Source organism: Caloenas nicobarica, chromosome 7, assembly GCF_036013445.1.
Source record: "Caloenas nicobarica isolate bCalNic1 chromosome 7, bCalNic1.hap1, whole genome shotgun sequence".
Lineage (NCBI taxonomy): Eukaryota > Metazoa > Chordata > Aves > Columbiformes > Columbidae > Caloenas > Caloenas nicobarica.
Window position 1 is genome coordinate 11,452,430 of NC_088251.1, and position 21,342 is coordinate 11,473,771.

The 21,342-nt window shown below is 45.4% G+C and overlaps 1 protein-coding gene across 2 annotated transcripts in view; it reads left to right on the forward strand.

Moving 5' to 3' along the window:
* The window catches only part of XPNPEP1 (X-prolyl aminopeptidase 1), a 32,486-nt gene extending 18,318 nt beyond the window's left edge, over positions 1 to 14,168 (forward strand). For both annotated transcript variants that reach the window (XM_065639121.1, XM_065639120.1), the window contains 11 exons: positions 2,639 to 2,728; positions 4,141 to 4,191; positions 5,295 to 5,353; positions 6,028 to 6,105; positions 6,632 to 6,703; positions 8,508 to 8,568; positions 9,412 to 9,481; positions 10,642 to 10,815; positions 11,694 to 11,770; positions 12,463 to 12,561; positions 13,611 to 14,168. In XM_065639121.1, the coding sequence (XP_065495193.1) occupies positions 2,639 to 2,728; positions 4,141 to 4,191; positions 5,295 to 5,353; positions 6,028 to 6,105; positions 6,632 to 6,703; positions 8,508 to 8,568; positions 9,412 to 9,481; positions 10,642 to 10,815; positions 11,694 to 11,770; positions 12,463 to 12,561; positions 13,611 to 13,739 (960 nt within the window). In that variant the 3' untranslated portion in view covers positions 13,740 to 14,168. The remainder of the gene's footprint in view (positions 1 to 2,638; positions 2,729 to 4,140; positions 4,192 to 5,294; positions 5,354 to 6,027; positions 6,106 to 6,631; positions 6,704 to 8,507; positions 8,569 to 9,411; positions 9,482 to 10,641; positions 10,816 to 11,693; positions 11,771 to 12,462; positions 12,562 to 13,610) is intronic.
* The last annotated feature ends 7,174 nt before the right edge of the window (positions 14,169 to 21,342 follow it).

Genomic DNA, 21,342 nt, shown 5'->3' on the forward strand with positions numbered 1-21,342 from the left:
CCTTGTGCTGGGTTACTAAACCATCCAGGCTTCCTGCCTGAGAATTGCAGGGCTCAGATGAAGGAGTTGCTGAAGGAAGAAGTGAATTGTAAAAAGTGTTTGTGTGCAAGTCTGCGTTCACTCACCATCAGGTTTCTGCCTCCACTGGGCAAGCAGATATCACCTGCCTGTTACATGTACTGCATGGTTGTGCTGCAGGTGTGCGTATGATAACAGCCATACTCCTGAGCACAGAGCTAACTCATGGGGCTTAAAGGCTTTTTTATGTATACAGGAATTTCAAGAGTGGTCTCAGCTTTGTGTCTTCCAAAAGACAACATCGCAAGAGCCGGGTCTGTTTATGTATCACGAGGCTGCCACAGTTTGATACCAGCACAAATCTCTGCTTAAACTCTCCAGCTCTCATGGCCAAAATAGCAGGAACCACGCATTATTTTTCTGCAGTGATGACATTCACTTATGTGCCTTAATAGCTTCATTGCACTTGGTGCATCAGGACAGATCGTAAAGCCGAATAGGGCTGGAAAGTTTTGTTGCTTTCAACATATCCCTTTACTACAGGATATGGTTCTCCGTGCCTTTGCACTGACTTGAGGGAAATGTGCAGTTTGCCTTGTGTGGGTTTATTTTGTTTTAAAAACCAACAAGACATGTACATAAGCAAGCTAGACAGTCCCTCCAGGCTCAGGGTTAAATCTCCTGACAATGTCAGTCCATTTCTAGGTCCAAATGGCCTCTTAATAGAGAATACATTTTCCGCACTCTCTTTCATTCAGGGTAGCAGAAAGCTATGGAGTCTATGGAGCATTCAGGATAAATTGTGGTTGCTCCCTTGACTTCAGACTAAAATACTCCTTGCTCTAGTTGGAGTCAATGGACTAACCCCAGTTTGTGTAAATTGCTGTAGGTGATTACACAAAGCATCCATATAGAGTAGTACAGCAGGTCTGGTCTAGATTAAGGAATGTAATGAGTTGTAGTTACATTATTTACCCCTTTAGCATTGGAAGTTTTGACTGATACTGAGTCATTACAGTGCTACATGCTCTGTATGCAACAGGAGAGTCCCTGCCTCAAGGAGCTCTGTGCAATAGAAGGCAGGAGAGGAAGGACTGAAATGTTGTGATTAAAAAACACGTAGAGTCACTGAAAGAGCCAAAGGTTTTGCAGTTCCTCACACTGGGCATTTTTCTCCAGCTCTACACCACTTTACACCAGCTGAGCAACTGGCCCAGGGTGCTTTGAAGAACCCCAGCACTGGAAGTCCATTTGCTGTCTGTCTTCCTCAAAGCCACATATTGACGCTGGCAAAAATCCAGTCCATTATTAAACACAGATCTGCAAACCCTTTATAGATTTGCCTACAGCTGCATGTAAATATGCTTTTCACAGAAGAATAATAGAACCTACCAGTATCTGTAAAAGGCAAGCCTATCTAGAAATCTGACTGTTGAGAAGTTTTATCCTGACTCTGATAAAAGGACTTTCCTGACTTTCTTCTGGCTTCTTCAGTACTTTAGTTTCTGCATAATGTAGTGTAATTGTATTGCTATTTTTAAGAATTTGGAAACCATAAGCCTGCAGGATGTGGGTGAAATTTGCCTTTGCTGAGAGCCTACCAGGCCTTTCCCATGAATTTGAGTGGTGTTTGTTTGTATGCTAGTGCACTGAGAACAGGGAAGCACCACGTTCCTTGGGCTGTGCTTGTGTAGGTGCTCATCCCATCTCCTGATATCTAATGGGTAGAGCAGAGAACTGCGGGGCAAAAGACTTCGGTTTTGTTCCTTCCTCTGATGACAAGTGTGATGAGGCTTGGGCAAGTCACCTCAGTTGGTGAATTTCTGAAGATGTGCTCAGAACCAGCCAAGCATTCCTGCTAATCTAAGGACAGCTGATGCTTGGGGAAGTGCACAGTTGCAAGGGATCAGTTACTAGTTGTTAATGCAGGGCCACCCTGTCCAGGCACAGGAAGACTTTGTCTCTAACTGGTGATGTAAGCTCCTTTCAGAAGCGAACAGCGTGTAAAGCTCAGCTTTGCAAAGGCCTTTCATGTTTTTGGGGGCCTTGATGTGTTTGTCAGAGCTGCTGATCATCAGAAGCGGTGATGCTCAGTGCTGGAGGAGCCAGAGCCTTGAGAGTCCCACCAGGTTCAGCTTCAGTGCTTGGTACCTGGGCTGCATACCCTTTGCTCCCTGCTGCTTGAGGGTGACAGTCAGGTAACAAGTCGAGGTGACTTTTTAGGTCTGTTTGCACAGCCTAAGTTCCACCTTAGTCCCTGGGACTGGTGTTTCTCATTGGCTGCTTCTGGGCCTTTAGTTTACATCAGCAACAGGAAACCCATTTGGGCTCAGACATTGAAATACGTGATATTTAGGATATCCAAATCTTCCCCCTGCTTCATGACGAGCTGTTGACCCTTTAGTTCCTTGGATTTCCCTGTGGCTGTTCTTCCTTCAGTCAGGGACCGTTTCTTCTCTTTATTCCCCAGCGCACCTAGCTGACTACTTGCAAGCGGGGTCTCAGCGCTGAAGGTTGAGAGAGACTGCCAAAGTACAAATTGTGGCCAGGCTGAGTTACTAAACCTGTAGGATTATGTAGTCTGACTAATCCACAAGTAATCCCTGTCCTTCTGCTGCAGGCTTACCAGTACCTCACCCCATATACCCCCATCTGCATTGCAAAAGCTGTGAAGAATGCATCGGAAACAGAAGGCATGAGAAGAGCACATGTAAGTGAAGCCTTGAGATCCTTCTTGTGCATGGCGAGAGGTTTGCTTTACGAATGGGGAAAGAAATTACATTTTCCTTTCAGTTTTAGTGTTTTAGATTAAAAAGCAAATAAGAATTTGGATGACAGGATAAAAATGTTTATTTTTGTCAGACATCTACTGCTGTTGTAGCAGGATTTTTTCTTGTTTAGCATTCTCTTGGAGTGAAGAACAACATTTGTAATAGTATGAGAAACCAACCTTGCTCTGTTAGAAGACCGTACAGACTTGAGAAGTGTTGTTTAGAGTATGAGCCGTCAAAGGGATGTTCATTGCCCCTTGCTAGTTCTGTTGTCTTTCTCAGTGGAGTCTTCCAATTGTTATCACTTGAGTAAACACAACCTAAAGAACACAGAGCAATTATTTGACACATGGTGCAAAACACAGGCCAAGATGTTCAGAAGCAGCCAGTGTCCTCAGAACACTCTAGTTTTGTGTCATCATCCTGATACTCTGGAAATGAGGCTGATTTCCCAGGGAGCCTGAGGTTTTCCAGCAAAGAAGCTGCCTGTGAAACAGGTTCATGGTGGGGCTTAAGTTTTCTCTTGTTTATTTCCTGTTAATTTTCAGGCAGCAGTTTTCACAACAGGAGAAATGTGCCACTAAAAGCAGGGCTGGCAATTCTGGACTTGTCCCATATTTTCTGCTAGCTTCTGGGGAACTGCTACTTTCTATTTCAATGCTTTTCTTTCCCTGTTAATTAAGGGGAAGTAAAAATCCTTGTACTGAGCAGAGACACTTTGTCACCCGCCACCTGAGGACAAAATTGTGCCTTGCTCATGTATGCTTGTCTCCTGCTTCTTGACCCCCTGTGTGCTGCAAGCATGTAGAAAAAAGGAAGAAAAATGGGGTCATCAGGCAGGAGAGAAGCCAGAAGCTGCGTGACAGCGAGTGTCTGGTGCCTGTGTGCCTGCTGGGCACGTTCCCCTGTCGCATCGCCAGGTGTGTTGTGTGGTTACTTTCCATGATCTGAAATGCAAGATATTCTGTGTTCAAGCAAAAGCGACTTGAAAGACATGTGTGGGGTAAAGCCAGTGTTTGCTGAATACTTGGTAATTCTTCACAGTAAGATACTTCTCAGGCCTAAACCTTTATTAACGTTTAATTGTCCTGATAAATTTCCAGTGCTTGTATTAATTACAGAATGCAGAACCTGGAAAGACCTCTTAGATGATCTCTTAGTTTGCATTTCTGAAATTTGCAGGTCAAATTCTTGACCGAAAATATGCAGGTCGAATTTGATGATCTTGAGGGGCTCTTCCAACCAAGATGATTCTATGAAATGATTCTTTTGCATCAAAACCTGTTTATACTGAGGTTTGAGAATTCTTTTTTCTTCTCAATTCCCTTTTCTTTTGCCTATTTTAACATAGATTAAAGATGCCGTTGCCCTGTGTGAGCTCTTTAACTGGCTGGAGAAAGAGGTAGTGTATTATTTTTTTTTAATGTGGAGATTTTATTGCTATGTAAATTTCTTCATTAGCATAAACTTTTTGATAGACTTTATAGTGCCTTTGCTAAAAGTAGGGAAACATTTGGGGTTTTATCTGTATTTTGCGAGAGATTCCAATCATGCTTTCATCCAAGGCTGAATGATTTTATTTTTTTTTTTTTAAACATTGTCCCACTGATTTTACACAGACCAAAGCCAGAGCAGGTGAGAAACGACCGGAACATGGTTAATATAGTGTTAGTACTGTCTTGTGCTGGTTTGGTAATGTAAATGATGAAATAATATCCAGTTTGGTGCAATACTTTGGAATTATTCTCATGTTGGTTGGTGTTGTCTGGCAGTATGGACAGATTTGGCGTTTATGAACAGAGAGATGCATTCATGCCCACGTGGATGTACACAGTGAAGGTGTCAAGTGCCAGGTGTTCCACGGCAACTTACTAAGCTGTGCTCCTGTGCTACTGCATGTCTGAGTCCATTGTCTTTACCAATGGAGGTGGCTTGATGACTTCCAGAAGGTGCTTTTTTACATGGCTGAGTACCTCACGCAGTCTGCCTTGGGGGTTATGAAATGTGGCTCTTACTCCTCTTTGCCTGCTGTCCAGAACTGGGGAAGTTGTGTCACAGGTTTCAATTTATCAAATGCCTAAAGTAAAATTTAACTTCCTTTGTTTTTCCTGCAACTGCTTCCATTTCTGATTTAAAAGCATAAAAATTCTGCTAATGCCATGGTCTGTTGGAGAGAACTGTGTAAGCTTAGTGTAACCTGTCTGTGGAGGGATGTTGCCTTGTGAGATGTTACCTCTGTACATATCTCAGTGAAGTTAATACTGCACTACCTGCTCCCTAGCCAGGGTTCAGCAATCCTGCTGTGACCGTCTCTGCTTCCTGCTTCTCACATACCCTGCACAATATTGCTGGGTTTGTGTTTGTCATTACTGAGGAATGGGGACAGAAACCTGGAAAGGGGCCACTTCGGGACTGTTTCATAATGCACAGATGAGGTCCAGTGCTTAAGCATAGAGCATTTTCTTTGCTTGGGGTACTAATTCAACCTACATCTTTGTCCACCAGGTTCCAAAGGGAACAGTAACAGAAATAATTGCTGCAGACAAAGCAGAGGAGTTTCGCAGGTAAAATGTCAGTCCCCTGTGAGGGTGTTTTCTGGGTGGTGTTTTTATCCTTTGTTTTTATTTTATTCTTTAGAAATCCAGCTCACTCGCAGATAAATTTTACCTGAGGACAAAGCATTACTACAGGATTTCTTTGAACACTTGAAAGAGTTGGGGAAGAATTGGGTGTCTTGGGAGATACAAGTCCCAGCCCACTGGATCCTATCCGCATTCCTTTTGAGATAGCAATGAGGAGTGCCACAGGTTAGGATGCTTAAATAGGAGACAGTTGTTTTCTTACCACAGAGGAGTTGATGTAAGATTTCCTCTTCTGATAGAGAATGAGCACCATTTGTGTTGAGAGATACTCCCATGTGTACATCAACAGGACCTGTAAAAATGCCTTGGAGTAAATAAGTAATAAAGAAGAAGTTGTTCAGGACATCTCTTCCCTGGGTGGTCTGGGTGGTGAATTTTCTGCTTGTAAGGAAAGGGTAGAGATGGAAAGCAGGTTTCCACATGGTTGGGAGGATAGGGCTTCAATCTGTACAATTCTTCTACCTGAGTGTGCTTGCCCAGGTGGCTTTCAAGGCTAAGGGGAAGGCTGAGGTGATGTGAAATTGAGGATGGGGCACTCCAGGTGCCTGGTGTGCTCCTCTCGCTCACGCTGTAGTGATCACAATCTTTTCTTTCAGTCAACAGAAAGACTTTGTTGAATTGAGTTTTGCTACCATATCAAGCACAGGTCCAAATGGAGCCATCATCCACTACAAGTAAGAGAAACATAGCTTCTCCTTTCATCCTTCAGCAAACATAGTTGGAATGAGCTGTCTAGCTTCTTTGTGGAGTCACAACAGAGTACTCCAGGGAGGTGCAGTCACTGTTGATTGCCATCTTGCTTTATTTCACTAGAGCTTCCACACTTACTAAAGAAAGATCTCTCCCTGCTGGCAGCATGCATGTATTACGATGCTGACCTGCTCAGGGGCCATAGAAAAGGGCTATTTTGGGGGCAGAAGTCTGGGAAGGATGAGTATGAAGTGCAAACTGTTCCGAAATATGTCCAGGAACAGATGTTGAGGGTTTTGCTGGAAGCAACAAAGCTATTCTCTGTACTATAGTGCTATTTACTGTAGACAAACACACTCCTCAGTATGATCCCTGGCTCAGCATGTGTGGGTTTTCCATCACTGCCGGAGCCGACACATCCGAGTTTGCACTTAATATGGTTTCTGGATGGCAGACGCGGGCTGGAGACCTTAAAACTATGGAACAAAAGACTTGTGTTTAACTGAACAGGCCAGTTCCTGAGACCAACAGAACGCTGTCTGTGAATGAGATCTACCTCCTGGACTCGGGAGCACAGTACAAGTGAGTGGAATGAATGGTGCTGAACCGCTACGTCTTCTGTTCCCAGTGACCACCTGCAGGGTCAGCTCACAGGTCCTCTGACGGGCATGGCAACGTGCAGTTTTGAGCACAGTGCCATTTCACAGAGAGTCTGCTCGTTGTATCTGGTCTGGAGGGAGTTTGTGGGACTCTGAATATTGCCAAGTGCATCAGTCAATGGGTGACTGATCTGTGACAGGAGGCCTTGAGCTGGGCTCAGGACAGCAGACCAGGGCTGCTGACAAGCCTTGGTTGGGATGGGGGACGAGATCTAAAAGTGCGGTTCCCGTCTGAGTCCGATTACCAGAGTGAGGGTAGCTGTGCTCTAGCTGGTGGTGCACGTTTCTGTCTGCTGTGGCTCTGCTCACCTGGCACATTAGAGCTGCAGGGAACAGGGAGCAGGCCTGACTGCCCTGGTTTAGCCTGGGCTGCCTACACAGCAGCCTGCACAGCTGAGTGAGGCACCTGCCCTGCCAGGATCTGTCCTGTGGGCAGATTTGACTGATGTTAAGGTCAGAGCAAAGTGGGGCAAAGGAGCAGGACAGCCCTGCCCTCTGGTGTTTTCTGCCTTTTCAGAGAGAGACTCAGAGGCAGGATTTCTCGTCCCGGTGGCCACTTGGGTCTCAGGTGTGTTTTTGGGAAGACATCATGTCTGTTGACTCACTCGGTGCTGTTTTGACAGTGCCATTCAATGGCCTTAGTCTCTGCAGCTGTTTACTGTGGAACTCTGACTCCATGGAAGATGAAAGAAGTGATGGTTTTAACCAGTGTAAATAGATGAGAAGTGGCTTGTTCAAAAAGATGCAGGACAGGCCTGGCTGCTTCTTTGAGTTGAGCTCTGTCTTTAGAGCTATGCCTTTTTGTTATGTCAGTCAGGAAGAGCTTTGAAAAAAAACCCCATACAGGCATCCTTTGATAAGACTTTTACAGGGAGATCTTTTTTTCTTCCCCTCTGATTGCCTGATTAACGGTTTCCTTAGTGCCACTATGAAAAGCAGCCCTTTGAATACAATGTAAGCTGGGCATCAATTGCACTTACCACAGCATTGTGACAGGGATGCTCTGCTTGTCCCTGCTGAGTAGTGAAACCAGGAGTTCTTTATGGCCATGGCCTGTGTGAGCTGCGGAAAAGTGTAGGCGCAGGAGTGAGTGTTTCAAAGGGAACTCATTATTTCAAGAGCCTCTGTGTTTTTGGCAGCAGGCTCAAAATTATATTTGTAGAAGGAATGTAGAGCCAGTTTCTGACATCTCAGACTAACCTGTATCCAAATGCTGGATAACTTTTAGAAATCTTAGCACAAGACATCCTGAGAGTGAAAGAGACACTGTGCTCCCTTATGCTTCCCTTTCCTGAGTTGGTAGCTGTCATTTGTGTGTAACTATGTATTTTTAAGCTGGTAATGAGTCATCTTCCATACAAATAGTCTAAATTTGGTCTTCTCTGTTCTGTTCTCAATGGGCAGGTACCAGTTGCTAAACCTCAAATTAGCATAATTTTTATGAGCAGTTTAGATTCTAATTTACAAAGAGCTTTGGGATGCTTATGAATGAAAGATAACATTTTGAATTGTAAATCATTATTGCTACATCTGGGACATGTGTTCAGGAATGTGTGAGATTAGGAACTGTTACATCATCAGTCTTGTGAAGCACAGAGCAGATGACTTTGCCAAATTGTGAGTTTGGTTGTTTTGCTGCAGTGTGACTGGGTTTTCTGTGCATTCTCACTTTGATCTTTCTTTTTACCCCATCCCTTTGTTTCCTGCATCTTTGTTTGCCTCTGAAGAGATGGTACAACAGATGTGACCAGGACAATGCATTTTGGCACGCCATCAGCCTATGAGAAGGTAAGTTGGCATCTCACTGTGGTTTGCAATCTGACCCTTATTATTAGAGATACTTAAACGAATTAGTATGTGCCCTATTGCTATATAGCCAAAGTGCTCTATTAAGTGTCATTTATTTAATAATATGTGACAGCATTTTGATAAAGGCTGAAAAGAAGGCTGTCAGACTTCAGACTTCTGAAATACAAACTAAGTGATTTAGAGAATGACACCTTTCTATCTTAAAATGCACACCTCTCATCTGCAAAGTGACATGTTTCCTCTAAGAAGTAATAAAATCAGTGGGCTGAGAAGAAACATTACTGGCTTGTCCAACATGGGATTTAGGGGGATTTAATTTAGTGCGAAGCTCAGTGTCTAATGCAAGGCTGCAGCAGTAGTTTGAGTCTAGTGTACCATATCAAAAACCAGTCTCAGACTTATCTGAGAAGGTCCATGTTGGAAATTCAGCAATGTAATTTTGTTTCTTTTAAATTGCTTCTTTAATTAAAACTAATTTCATCATTATGGTTTGCTCAGTGATGAAAATATGCTGTAGGGTATGCTCAGGAAGTAAAACTACAAGCACAAAGAAAATCAGTCATGTAGGTCAGGTGAATCCTGTGCTAAACCTGCAGTCTGAGTTTATGACACACTCTCCATAATTAGCAGAGAAAGATCTTCAGAGTAATTTAAACTCTTTCTGCTCATGGTTTCCTTTGGCATTGCCAGCCATAGGAGAGCATGAGCAAGTCTTTCCAGATCCTCTGCAGTTTGCTACAAGATGCAGTCTTTCTTTCCATTCCTGGGGAAGACAAAATTTTGCCTCTCTCTGTCTACTTATGGCACACATTTTTTTGACAGGAATGCTTCACCTATGTCCTGAAGGGACATATAGCTGTGAGCGCAGCCATCTTCCCAAATGGAACCAAAGGTGGGTTGGTGAGTTGGAGTGTTTTGACCACAGCAGTGACCTCTGAAGAACCATTAAGCAGTCTGAAAGCAACCTTATGGTTGACAGGTCCAGATGTGTTAGCCAGATGTTGATGTAACTGTCTGTGTCTGTTTCCATCACAACATTTTGGATTCTGGGTTACTGATGCCCTCTCTCTTGGCATCAACCAGTGCTGAAAATTCTGAAGGGGGAAGTCTGAAGGGTGTTCAAAGTGGTCTGGTTCTAATACATCTGTGGCCTTTCTGTGCTCAGAGGTTGTCTTTATGCTTTACTCATGGCCCTGTCAACGCGAGAGGTCACTTTCCAGCTTCAAAAGGACTTGCTATTTCTCTTCCAGTTAATGTGAAATCTCTTTTATCAGTGAGCAGCATGGGAAGATGACACACAAAGGAGCTGTTTTGATTTTGTGCAGGAAAAGCTGTGGCATACATTCACACCTGGTGAATTGGTTGCAGAGCTATTTTCTCCCTGACGAGACACCTTACACAAAGATGCCTCTTTTTAGAGTTTTCTGCAGTTCACATTCTTGGGTAGGTGAGGGAGAAGCAGCTGTGTAGTGGTATGAGAAACCTCAATTGAAATTGGAAGGTGTCTGAACTTGGACATATGGGCTTGATGTTCACATGCAGGCAACAGGGATTCTCTGTGTTCTGGTTGAAACAATCTGAAATGACCAGCCACTTAGGCAAGAAGTCTGGCTGATTAGTTCATCATATACAATTGGCAGATCTTATACTTTGAGTTCACTTAGTGTAGCTACCTTTAAGAAAGGTACTGAATTCTCTGTGGGACGTTTAACCACTAGATTCTTTCCTGAAAAGCCCAGTGGAGCAAGGAGCAGTGCAATGTTTGTGCTACAGACCATCTTCTGAAGAGCTATGTAATAGGAGAGAGAGGGATTCTTTAGTTGAGAAAGGGCTTGACTTGCCAAATCTGTCCTGTAACTTCTAACAATCCAATGACTTGCTTTCTTTGGTTGGTGGTGGGTGGGGTTTTTTTGAGGGGGTGGAGTTGGTTTTTGTTGCATTGGTTGGGTTTTTTTGCATGTTTTCCAGGATGTAGCCTTTAGTGTGATTTTCAGTGTCTCTGAGGGAACGTGACTTGATCAAATTCTCTCTCCATGTCTGTCTCTTCTGCAGGTCACCTTCTAGATTCCTTTGCCCGCTCTGCCTTGTGGGACTGTGGTTTGGATTACCTGCACGGGACAGGACATGGCGTTGGCTCTTTCCTAAATGTACATGAGGGTCCTTGCGGCATTAGCTACAAAACCTTTGCGGACGAGCCCTTGGAGGCTGGCATGATTGTCTCTGATGGTATTTGATGTTGATGATTCTCTCTGGCTATTGGGGGAGGGACAAAGTTCTTTGGATGCAGAGGGAATAATTCTGACAATAGCTTAGAGGAAAGGTGGGATCATCAGCTCTGGTCCTGCCTCCTCATTTTCTTATTTTAATTGTCATTTAAGCTCTCTAGGTAAAGACCATAATTTTAGCTCTTTCGCCTTCACAAAGCATCTCTGCAGTTGGGTGCTGCAGGTCTGCTTGCTGCTCTCTACAGCACAAACCTCAGCAGAGCTGTGCTGCTGACCAGCCTGGCTCTGGCACGCTCCTCCCATTCTGCAGTGGAAGAGCTGGCTGCAGTACAAGGTGGACACCAGGCTTTCAAGAGCTAATCCTGTCTTCGCTATGGGCTATTTGAGGCAGCTGTTAAATCTTTACATGCCTTATTCTTCCAGTAGCAAATGAACAGCTTGCTGGGGTTTGCTGAGAGACTTGCATTCCTTCAGGGCTGAAAAGTCCTCTCAGGGAGTCAGGGGAGCACTCTCTAAAATAAGTGTTTTGGGGAAGGGGTTACCCACTTGCCTTTCATAAAGACATGAATATTTTCAGAGTTTCTGGTATTTGGAATACACAAACTCTGTGCTCGCTCTTGACTTGCAAAGAGACTCTCTGAGCTCTAGGGCTGTCTGTCTTGTTTCTCCTCTCTTTGAGAGCTTTTGCTGTCACCTTGCTTGGGGCTTCTGTGCAGATTAAGTAGAGTCAGAAACTTGTTTGCCTCTGTGGATGCCAGATGTCAAGATTGCTTAGTGACTTCAGTGGACTAAAGCCATGTAGGGGATGTTTGGCCGTAGGGAGTAAGTATTTGCCCAGTGCAGCTATGTGGCTTAGTTAATTACTGTCTGTTTCTGCAGAGCCTGGGTATTATGAAGATGGGTCCTTTGGCATCCGAATAGAAAATGTCGTCCTCGTGATCCCTGCCGAAACCAAGGTGAATGACCTGTTCAAGATGCACCTTTCTCCATGACTCACTGGTTGTAAAACTTAAAGGACTGGAACTTGAGGTGGGATCATGCTGCAGACAGTTGAATCCTGCTCGAGACTCCTGGTCTCCAAAACCTCACTTTGGTGCATACTGATTCTAAGTCTCCCTTGCTAATGGGGGTTTTGCTTCTGCATAGTTTCCATAGGTCGAAATGTGTATGTGAGAGTTGTTTTAAAATGTTTTCTGTCTGGATGTCAAGACCAGAAGCATCTTTATTCAGCCCCTTAAGAGTCATTGCTGTAGGGTTGGTTGATCCTCCCAAGTCAGGATTTTCTTCTCTGAGAGAGTCCTCAGTGGCAGTAGAAACAAAGCTACAGACAGATTTTGACATTATAATTGCCAGTCTGGTGGGGTTATGCTTTTAGAAATGCCAAACTGAAATATCTAACCATATAGTCATCAAGCTGAGTCCAGTACAACTATGACCTGGGACATGGCCTTTAAAAAGTGACCACTGAAAGAAGTAACTAAGGTTTATATTGAGATTCTTTGAGCTATAAGAAATCTGTTATTGTAAGTTCCTACGCTCTCATCTGAATGTTACATGGGCTGTTCTGTAGTGATGACATGAACTGAGGAGTGAGATGTAGCTAGAGCTGTTTCTTAGATTTACAACCCTGTTTGTCTTTCTGCTGTAGTACAATTTCAAAAACAGAGGGAGCCTGACTTTTGAACCCTTAACCTTGGTTCCAATCCAGACAAAAATGATTGATGTTAATTTGCTGACACAGAAAGAGGTAAGTGAAACAGTAGGTTTGCATTGCCTTCTTTGCACTAGAACCAGCTTGTTTTTTGTTTACAAGAACCACTGGCCTCTGTTCCATTTCCTAGATCCAAAGAGCAACTTGGAGCAATCTGACTTAATTTTAGACTTGATCCAGCTTTGAATGGGAGGGTGGACTAGATGAGCTCTCCAGAGGTCCTTCCAATCTATATTATTCTATGATGAAGACAGTGAGGACCCCTCCAATTATGCTGTTTTGGTAGTTTCCTTGATACGATATTTGCTGCTATCATCTCCTCTCTTTTCCTACTCCTGCCTTAATTCACTTCTGCCAGACTTCCATGCTGTCTCCCCAGAGACTTACACTAGTGATTGTCCCATGTCGTTGTCTGTGTCTACTTGTGACCAACCCCATTCACCCGCACCACATTTTGCAGTACGTACGGACTCTGAGCAGACATCAGTGACACCTGCTTGGCAGCATTTATTTCCTGAATAGCTTCACACTCTAAACTTTCTGTTTAGATCTCCTGCTACCTTCACCATGACATGTTTCATCCTGTGTTTCTACCATAGTCTTTATTTTGCCTCACCCTGTCCTCCTTTTCGGAATTATAATCCTATTTGCATTTCCTTTTTCTGAGGACTGTGAAGTGTACCGAGATCTGCTGTGAGGTTATCTGTTCAGATCAATAGGGCAGCTTGTGTCTCGGGACTGCATTGTTCGGTTACAAGTTTGCAAAGCGATTTACTAGACTGTGCCAAAGTAGCTATTCTGACTTGTTGGAAGCAGTGATTTGCAGAGGCTTTAAATACTTGTCAGCTGAACTGAACATTGGTTCTTCTGAAAATCAGTGGCGAATTGCTTCATTTCCTACCCTCATCAAATTTACAAGTCACTTCTGTGCAGTAGAGGTCTGTCTCTTTGGGACATCCCATCCCAGACTGGCAGCTCAATCCCAAGGAGCACAAGGGCCTACACGCCTTTGGCTGTAGACAACTTGTAAGGGCACCAACTTTTCTGGATTTATACTGAATGTCCTACCCTCTCCTTTTCTCTAGTGTGACTGGGTGAACAACTACCATCAGAAGTGCAGGGAAGTAATTGGAGCAGAACTGGAGAGGCAAGGCCGGCACGAAGCTCTTCGGTGGCTCATCCGGGAGACGGAGCCTCTCGCCAGAGTTCAGTAGCACCGCAGTTGTCTGTGGTGTGTTGAACATCAGGACTGCTCGGTGTCGCCATCATCTATGTTTTCTCGGCCGTTCACACCACTGGGAGAAGGTTCTTCAATAAACCTTTGGAAATCAAGAGGGGATTTCATGTAGTGTTTCTCTCCCCGCAACATGTGTAAGTGATGTGGGGCCAAGCAGGGTTACTGTCCGAAGGAATTTTTTTTTGGGGGGGGAGGAGGGGCTGAGAATAGAAAGCAAACAAATAAGCATGTTGCCTTTGAAACAGGGCTCTTCTTGAAATAATGGTTCTAAGAGACAATACTGGAATATTTTATACTGTCTGGTTTTTCACTGTGAAAACTCAGTATTTTTGCATACTTCGGTTCCAGTTGCTAAGATGCTACTCACACAGCAGGACTGATGACTGAATAAAAGACTCCAATCTGCTGTTTGCTCTGTCTGCCTTCTCTTGCAGTCCATGATGTGTCGGGTTTGACCACTTGAAGAAGGGCAAGAACCAGATAATTCCACCTTTATGTGTGCTTCCAGCTCAGGCAGTGAGGAAATATGTGTAGGGCTTTCCCGTGCTAGGCGCTGGGCAGATGTTACGGAAAGGTCCGACAGGAGCAGGCAGTGCTGCCTGTGCTCTGTGACAGATGGTGGAAGGGATGTGGTGACACTCAACAGAAGTTTATGCATGCAGAACACCCAGGCCAGTTCTTCTGTCGATTGTTATGACTCACTGAGTACTTGTATAACCCTTGGCAGTGCAGTATGCGTGGGCAGTATCATGGAATTACAGCTCTTCCTGGACACAAGGCAATTATTAAGTTAAAAAAAAAAAGAAATAATGTATACAATGGACAAAAGAAGGCCTCTGCAACTTCAGTTGAAAATCAGCCTGGCCTCGATCACCAGGAACTGCGCTCTGGATTGCTGGGCAGCGCACAAAAGCATCTAGTGGTCAAATGAGTTGCTACAAGTCCAAGAGGGGCAGGATAGCTTCCCACCACCGAGGGGGACTTCTCTGTGGGTTTCTGACAATCGCTGTGTGCACGTGCATCAAAGCACTGTCCGTAATATGTGATGAGGTAGGAGTATTTTTACTAAAAGAAGCAGTCATTCCTAACATGTATACTGGAAGTGTTTTTATCAAGCTCCAGTTCAATATTAGATCTAAAAAGAGCAATTGGGTAACAGCAACTCAAATTCCTAATATTTTACAGAAATGTTCTGTGCAAATGGAAATGTTGGTATACATAACTTTCTTCCCCCTCCCCTTCAAGAAATTCTGAGAGAAATGCTAATCTCTCTTAAATGGCATGAAATCAGTATTCCCCTCAAGAGTTCTGGAAATTGGAAGCGGTGTCAGGTAGCCAAACAGAAAAGTACTGGGAAGACAAACAAAGTTGCCTGGCCTCCTGGACACATTGTCCAAGAGAGCGATAAAACAAAAGCACAGCAAGTGCTTGAAAAGGTCATTTTTACACCCCAGCCTCTGCAGACAGGTCTATGTATTTAAATATCCAAGTGGATTCCCAGCACTACCTGGCAGTATAAGCTTTTATCTCAGCTGCATCTGTGGGAAACCTGGCTCACACATTGACCCGTCCACAGTGTCTCACAGGTGTGTGCCATTAACTAAAATGGACTGGGGAAAAAATTTCTTCTACAGGTGCCCGTTGCCTCTGTAGGTACGGACTGTGCCACAGGATCAAAGGACAAGCCAGGGGTCTCTGAACACCTTGTGCCGTGACAAATTTGGACTTTCCCAGCAAAATGGATATGTGTGCAGTGAAGCTGAACGATCAGGGAGTTCTCAGCCAAATGTGGCCTCACCTGGCCAGGTGGGAGACCGGTGGGGCTGGAAAGCAGCTGCTCTCCAGGATGATGGTGGAAGTTCAAGCAGATGGCTCTGCTGGTTGGTGTAGACCCATGAGGGGCTGCACTGCTGACCACAGGTGTTCCCAACAACAGTGTCTCGTGTGTCTTGGCAAAGACCCAGCCTGGGTAGATCTCTCCTCAAGCTTGAGGGCGTTTCCCACAGGAAGGTAGAAGAAGAGGATTTCTAGCAAACGGTGAAGCAGAACAGCCAGGTAAGTTTTTGTCCTCTTGACCCAAAGCCACTGGGGTTGACTCAGGTAGCTCAGTGGGGAAGAGGGACACGGTACCAAAACCAATTTGCTCAGTTTGAATGGCCTTATTAGACCTTTTTTCCACCTCAATTCCTCTCTACAGTCAGATGCCAACCTGGGGCCATTCCCTCCCAGATCCCAGAAATTCATGGCTCTTTCCCATCCCAAAATCTCTTTGAGTGCACAGGGACAGAGGTAGGGCAGTCCAGACTTGCCTTTGCCTCTAGGCAGCAGCCCAGGGAGCCTCAGCAGATACTTCCTGGCCTTCACTCCCCAGCTCACCCCCCATGCCATCTCCACCCTGTGGGCTTTTGTTGCAGGGAGTCTGTCACTGCGTCCTGGTCACAGCTTGGACATCTTTACTCCTTTCTTGGATTTTGGCCCCTCAGCAGAGGGAGATGGGGTGTTTCCTGGGGGAGGCCTGGCTGACTCTAAGGCGTTCGTCTCTCCCTGTTCACTCATTGAAAGCACAACTACATTTTATACACTTTCCTATCTGAGCTTCAGGTTTCCAATGGAAATTAGGACTGCCCCGCCCTTTTTTTTTTTTTCTTCTTCCACGTTCGATTTATTCCATCAGTGCCTGCTTTCCCCGGGTAGTCTCTCCCTTCCCTTCTCCTGGTAGAAGGAAAAGGTGAAGGAAGAGAGGAGCAAGGAAAATAATGAATGGAAACTAGGTTCCTGTCAGGTTTGGGTTTTATTTTTCTATGAGCGCCACCCACAGAAATGACCGTAAAATTTTGCTGTTTAAGTGAAAAGTGTAATTTTATTTGATTTTTTTTTCCATAGAGGCTTTTTTGTTGTTGTGGAACGGAAGGGGCATTTCCCATTACAACATGCTTAATGGTCTCTTTTCAAGCCATTCAGTTTTGTCGTATTTTTAACCCAGTAGGTGTCTCAGGTTTTAGGTGATGCTCCAAAGCACTTTTCTGCTCCTTATACAGCCTCTCTTAGAGCGGTGCTTGCTGGGGTGAGCCTGTCCGCTCCTGTCACTTCATCCAACCCAGGAGCTCGGCAGGTAGCTGTACCTCACCACCACCTGATCCTGTTCCTACCCATGGGACAGGACTTCAGCAAATACAAACCATACTCAAGGTCCATGTGGCCACCCTGATTCATTTCACCAGAGCACTTCCCTCACTGTCCCCTGCCCAGCTGTTTGTCAATGTTTGTGCTAGAAATCTCCAGCTATGCTATTCCTGTGTTTGGGGGCTATGAAATTCTTTGCTTCCCTTGGAATAAGAATGTTACGGTAGGAGACAGACTTTATTTTTCAGTGAGGAAAATTCACGTTGGCCTTACCATTCAGTCACGAATCATGACGTGCATTGGCAATGTGCCTGTTGGTGTACAAGGTTTTTGAGGCAAATAGACCATTTCTCCTTGAGCAGGGGGATTCATATTCATTCATCACCAGCAACAAATGCTCCTTCCCTCCATAACCAGGTGACCGCTTGACTTCTCCACAGTCACCCCTCCTTCCTCAGTCTGTGGGTATTACCTTAAGTGTGCCTGGCAGCAGTAAAATCCAGTTGTTTTTTAACTTAAACGGCTCATAACTCACCTGTAATGGAAACCCCACTTTTGTTCACATGACTGTTAAACCCATCACTTTCCACGACAGCTATTGGAGCAGGTTTTGATTTACCCCATCCCAGCCTTAGGAAGAAAAAGAAAACTCCTGAGAACATTGTTGCTGAGCATCTTCTCAGCAAACCCATCAAACCCGCCTGGCGTTCAGGCTGCACACATTGAAGTAAAGATGCGGGGCTGGGGTGTGTTGTGGGGCACAGATGCTTATTCCTGTGGTTCCTTCAGCAGGTAGTGACAGTGAGAGCCAAATGGTTGGAGGAGCCAAATAGCAAAGCCCTCCTGGGGATGAGGAGATGGGATCTTCTTTTCTTTGCTACTTCTCCTGTTCTCTGTCATGTGGTGCTCTGAGGGGTCTTCTCTGGGCAGTGTGTGGCTGCAGACAGCATGGAGGACACCTGCATTTTGGAAGATGCTCATGAGAGAGTTAATAAGGCTCCTCAGTCATTCAGGGAACTGACTAAAAAACACCTGCTTGTTGGCACCTGGTGCCCGGAGACAACCTGTCTTTGCCCAACACTGTCTCCTTTTTTGCACTCAGTGGGGGTGAGTTGGCTGCTGGTGCTAAGGATTATTGCCATTTGTTTTTGCTGACTTGTAGCAATTCACACCTCATTCCCAGAGTCCTCTGACTTCTTTTTTGGGAAGAAACTGTCAGCCTGGGCATCTGGCTGAGGTGTCTGGAGATGAGGAGTTAAATAAGTTGCCTGGTGTCACTGCCCTTGGCTTGTTTTACATGATTAGGACAAAACTCCCCATGGCTTTGGATGTAATAAGAAAAAAAAATGAAACAAGAGCCTCTGGAGGGTAGAAAAATGTACTGGGTTAGTACTTAATTAAGTTGCCTATTAACAGTTGTGTAGTGGCCTGGAAGAATTTTAATGTACCAATTAAAGCAAGGAGCTATCTCCTTGGCTTTCCACCACCTCTGGGGACGCTGTCAAGAACGAGGAGCTTGCAGATCAAGTGCTGTTTATTTTGCTTCTTCCAGCTTGTTAAAAATTGTTCTAAATTTGGGATGTGATGGATGCCCATGGACAAGTTTGCTTCCGCAAGGCAGTGGAGTGACATCTGTCTGATGAAGATTAACATGGGAAAGAAATGGGACCATAATGTTATCTGACCCCGTAGGAAAACTGTTTCTTGCAGTTTCTCTGCATCGCTCCATGAGGACGAGGGGGTTTGGTGGCCGTGAGGCAGCTCCACGCTGATAGTGGGGTGTGTTGGTTTGGAACATACAGCCTGGACAGCCCATGTGGGTTCTCAGCACATGTTTGGAAGGGATGTGCCAAATTATCCTGCCTATTCACTGGCTGTTCCGTCACTGTGTTGCCTGAATTGCTTTTTCTCTCTAGTTGTTTACCCCAAGCAGTTGTACCTCCTGCCTTTCACCAGCCTGAACAAGCTGAACTTGTCAGATCGCTGCAGCCCAGGTCTCATCCTTCTTCCCCCAGGAGGAACTCATGAGAGGACTCATTAGCAAACCGAGATGGGCTTTAGCCATCGTATTCCTTGAGACCTGGCTTTTTGGAAGAAAAGGAAGAAATTCAACCCCGGGGTTGCTATGTCGTGTTATGTTCTCACTCACATGTATTTCGAATTTGGACAAGCCAAGCTCAGCTCATACCAAAAGTCTGAGCAGAAAGCGTAGATGAAACCTCACTGCCTGGTGGAGAAGGAGCTTAAGCACCTCAGGAGCCATTAGCCTCATCTCATCTGAACACTACACGGTCTGGACCCCTCGATGGTGTTTCTTACAGGGCAGAGGGCTGCAGGGGGAAGCGGCTCAGGAGCTCGGCCAGGAGGAGAAGGGCAGCCAGGTCGCTTCTGCCCCCAGCGAATGGCAGGGTGACGGGGCCTCTGCGTGTACCCTGGCACTTCAGATGGGAAACAAACAGCTTTCAAGCTACAGCCCTTTGCAGTGGGCTTGGCCTGGCGAACAGGGACACCGGTGCAAGGGTCTGAGTGAGGTTCATGCTGAACAACCCTGCTGATGGACAAGTCAGTCTGTGCAATCATCTGTCTTCTGCTAGCTGCTCAGGCAAAGGCTGCAGGCAGAGGGTAAGAGAGGCAGTAGCAGGGTTTAAAAACTGGGGTCAGAAAAATGTGAAGGCAGGGGTCTGAACTCCTCTAACAAGCTGTTGGCCTCTTGAAGAGGGGACCCTGCGTCTCCCCACTCACAGCCCGGAGCTTGATTCAGGGGTGAATGTTAGTGCATGTAACACTGATGGTGATCCTGACCACAAACACAGAGCGCCAGCAGAGAGCAGCCTAACTCATATCAACAGACGGAGAAACCCTTTTTTGTTAATTCAAATTGCTTACATTTTACTGGCCTGAGAGCTGGTGGAGGCTGCAGGGGAGTTTGGTTCCTCAGGGCTGCCCATTGCCTGCTCTCCTGGGGGCGCAGGCACACGATGCTGCCCTGGCCCCATGATGCATCGTCTGCAGAGCAATTTCCACACTCAGATGGCATTTAAAGAAAAAAAAAAATCCAGTCCCATCCATTTTTTCATGTACCTGTCAGTGGCTTGCTCTGGCTCCTGGCACCATGGGAGACTTCTGCCTGCAGGGCCTGACGGTGGGTGGCCTCCAGTCTGCATGCTCAGCTCTGAGCCCTGTCTTGCAGCGGGCTCTGGGGCAGTTTGTATGGGTGAGCAGCCAGGAGAGCACAGAGCCTTTTCCCTGCGACTACCATGCACAGAGCTGCGTTGGACTAATCCTACTTAAAAACCAGTCTGAGGCCAGCATGTTGTAAACATCTCCCAAAATGGAGCATTAACCAACTGGAGACAGTCTACCATGAGTTTTTCATATCTTCCCCATCACCCCAGCATCATGTGGAGCAGCCCTGGCTGGGCATCTCTGGAGCTGGAGCAAGGCCCTGCTAGCTGTCCCCTGTCCCTCTGTGCATCCTCTGCAGCATAGATGCTGCACTCCCCTCTGTGGTGGCAGGGGACTCGGCGAGTGTCTTTCGTTCCATTTGCATTTGGAGCACGTCTTCTGATAAACACCACCACGTTCCTCTTGAGGTTTGAATAGAAAACGAGCTGGGGAATTTCAGGCCAAGGTAGCACTAGTTTGGAGCGCCACGGGCTTCTAGGAGGGAGATTAAGAAGCTCAGAGTGGTTGTGAGAAAATCTCTGCTCAAATCCAAACAGGCAGCTCGGTAAGTGCAAAGTTGAGGAAAGTGTCCTCTTCCCCTTGTATGCTATTAATATTTAGGGCCAGGCTTCAATTATTCATTCCTTCAGGATGTGCTTTTATCATGTCAGTGCTACAGGATTAGCTTGTGCACCTTCTCTGGGCACTCAGAAAAGACCTTTTCATAAGATTTGTGAAATTTCATATCTGAGAGGCCTTTTGCAAGCAAAATATATGCCATGCCATTAGTCAGAAAAAGCAAATCTTCCTCATCCCCACCTGCAGCTTCTTTAAGACCACACAGAGCTGAGCCTTAGTGAATGTTCAGGACCTGGCCTTGGCTGGAGATGGGATCATCCAGCATGGCTTGATGAGAGGTTGGATCCATTATTTTTTTTTTTTTTTAATGCAAGAACAAGGATATATCTAATGATATTAGATAGACCCAGACCAGCTCCACATGCATCCATGACCCTTGGCACAGCCAGCTCGTTTATCTGAGCTGTGGACAAATCGAAGTACGCTGTGCTTAAATACTCCAAATTATTGACATCGACTCTATAAATACCTGACTTGTTAATAGCCCGTCTTCCTGCTGGCTCACAAAGCCTGACAGTTTGCTAAAATGAGGATAATCAGATCACATATTTCTGAACGCAGCTTGATCAGGGCAGAGTTTGGGAAGAATTCTATTTCATTTGCCCAAATATTATTTTTATTTAATTAAATAAAGCTAACCATGGAATTAACAT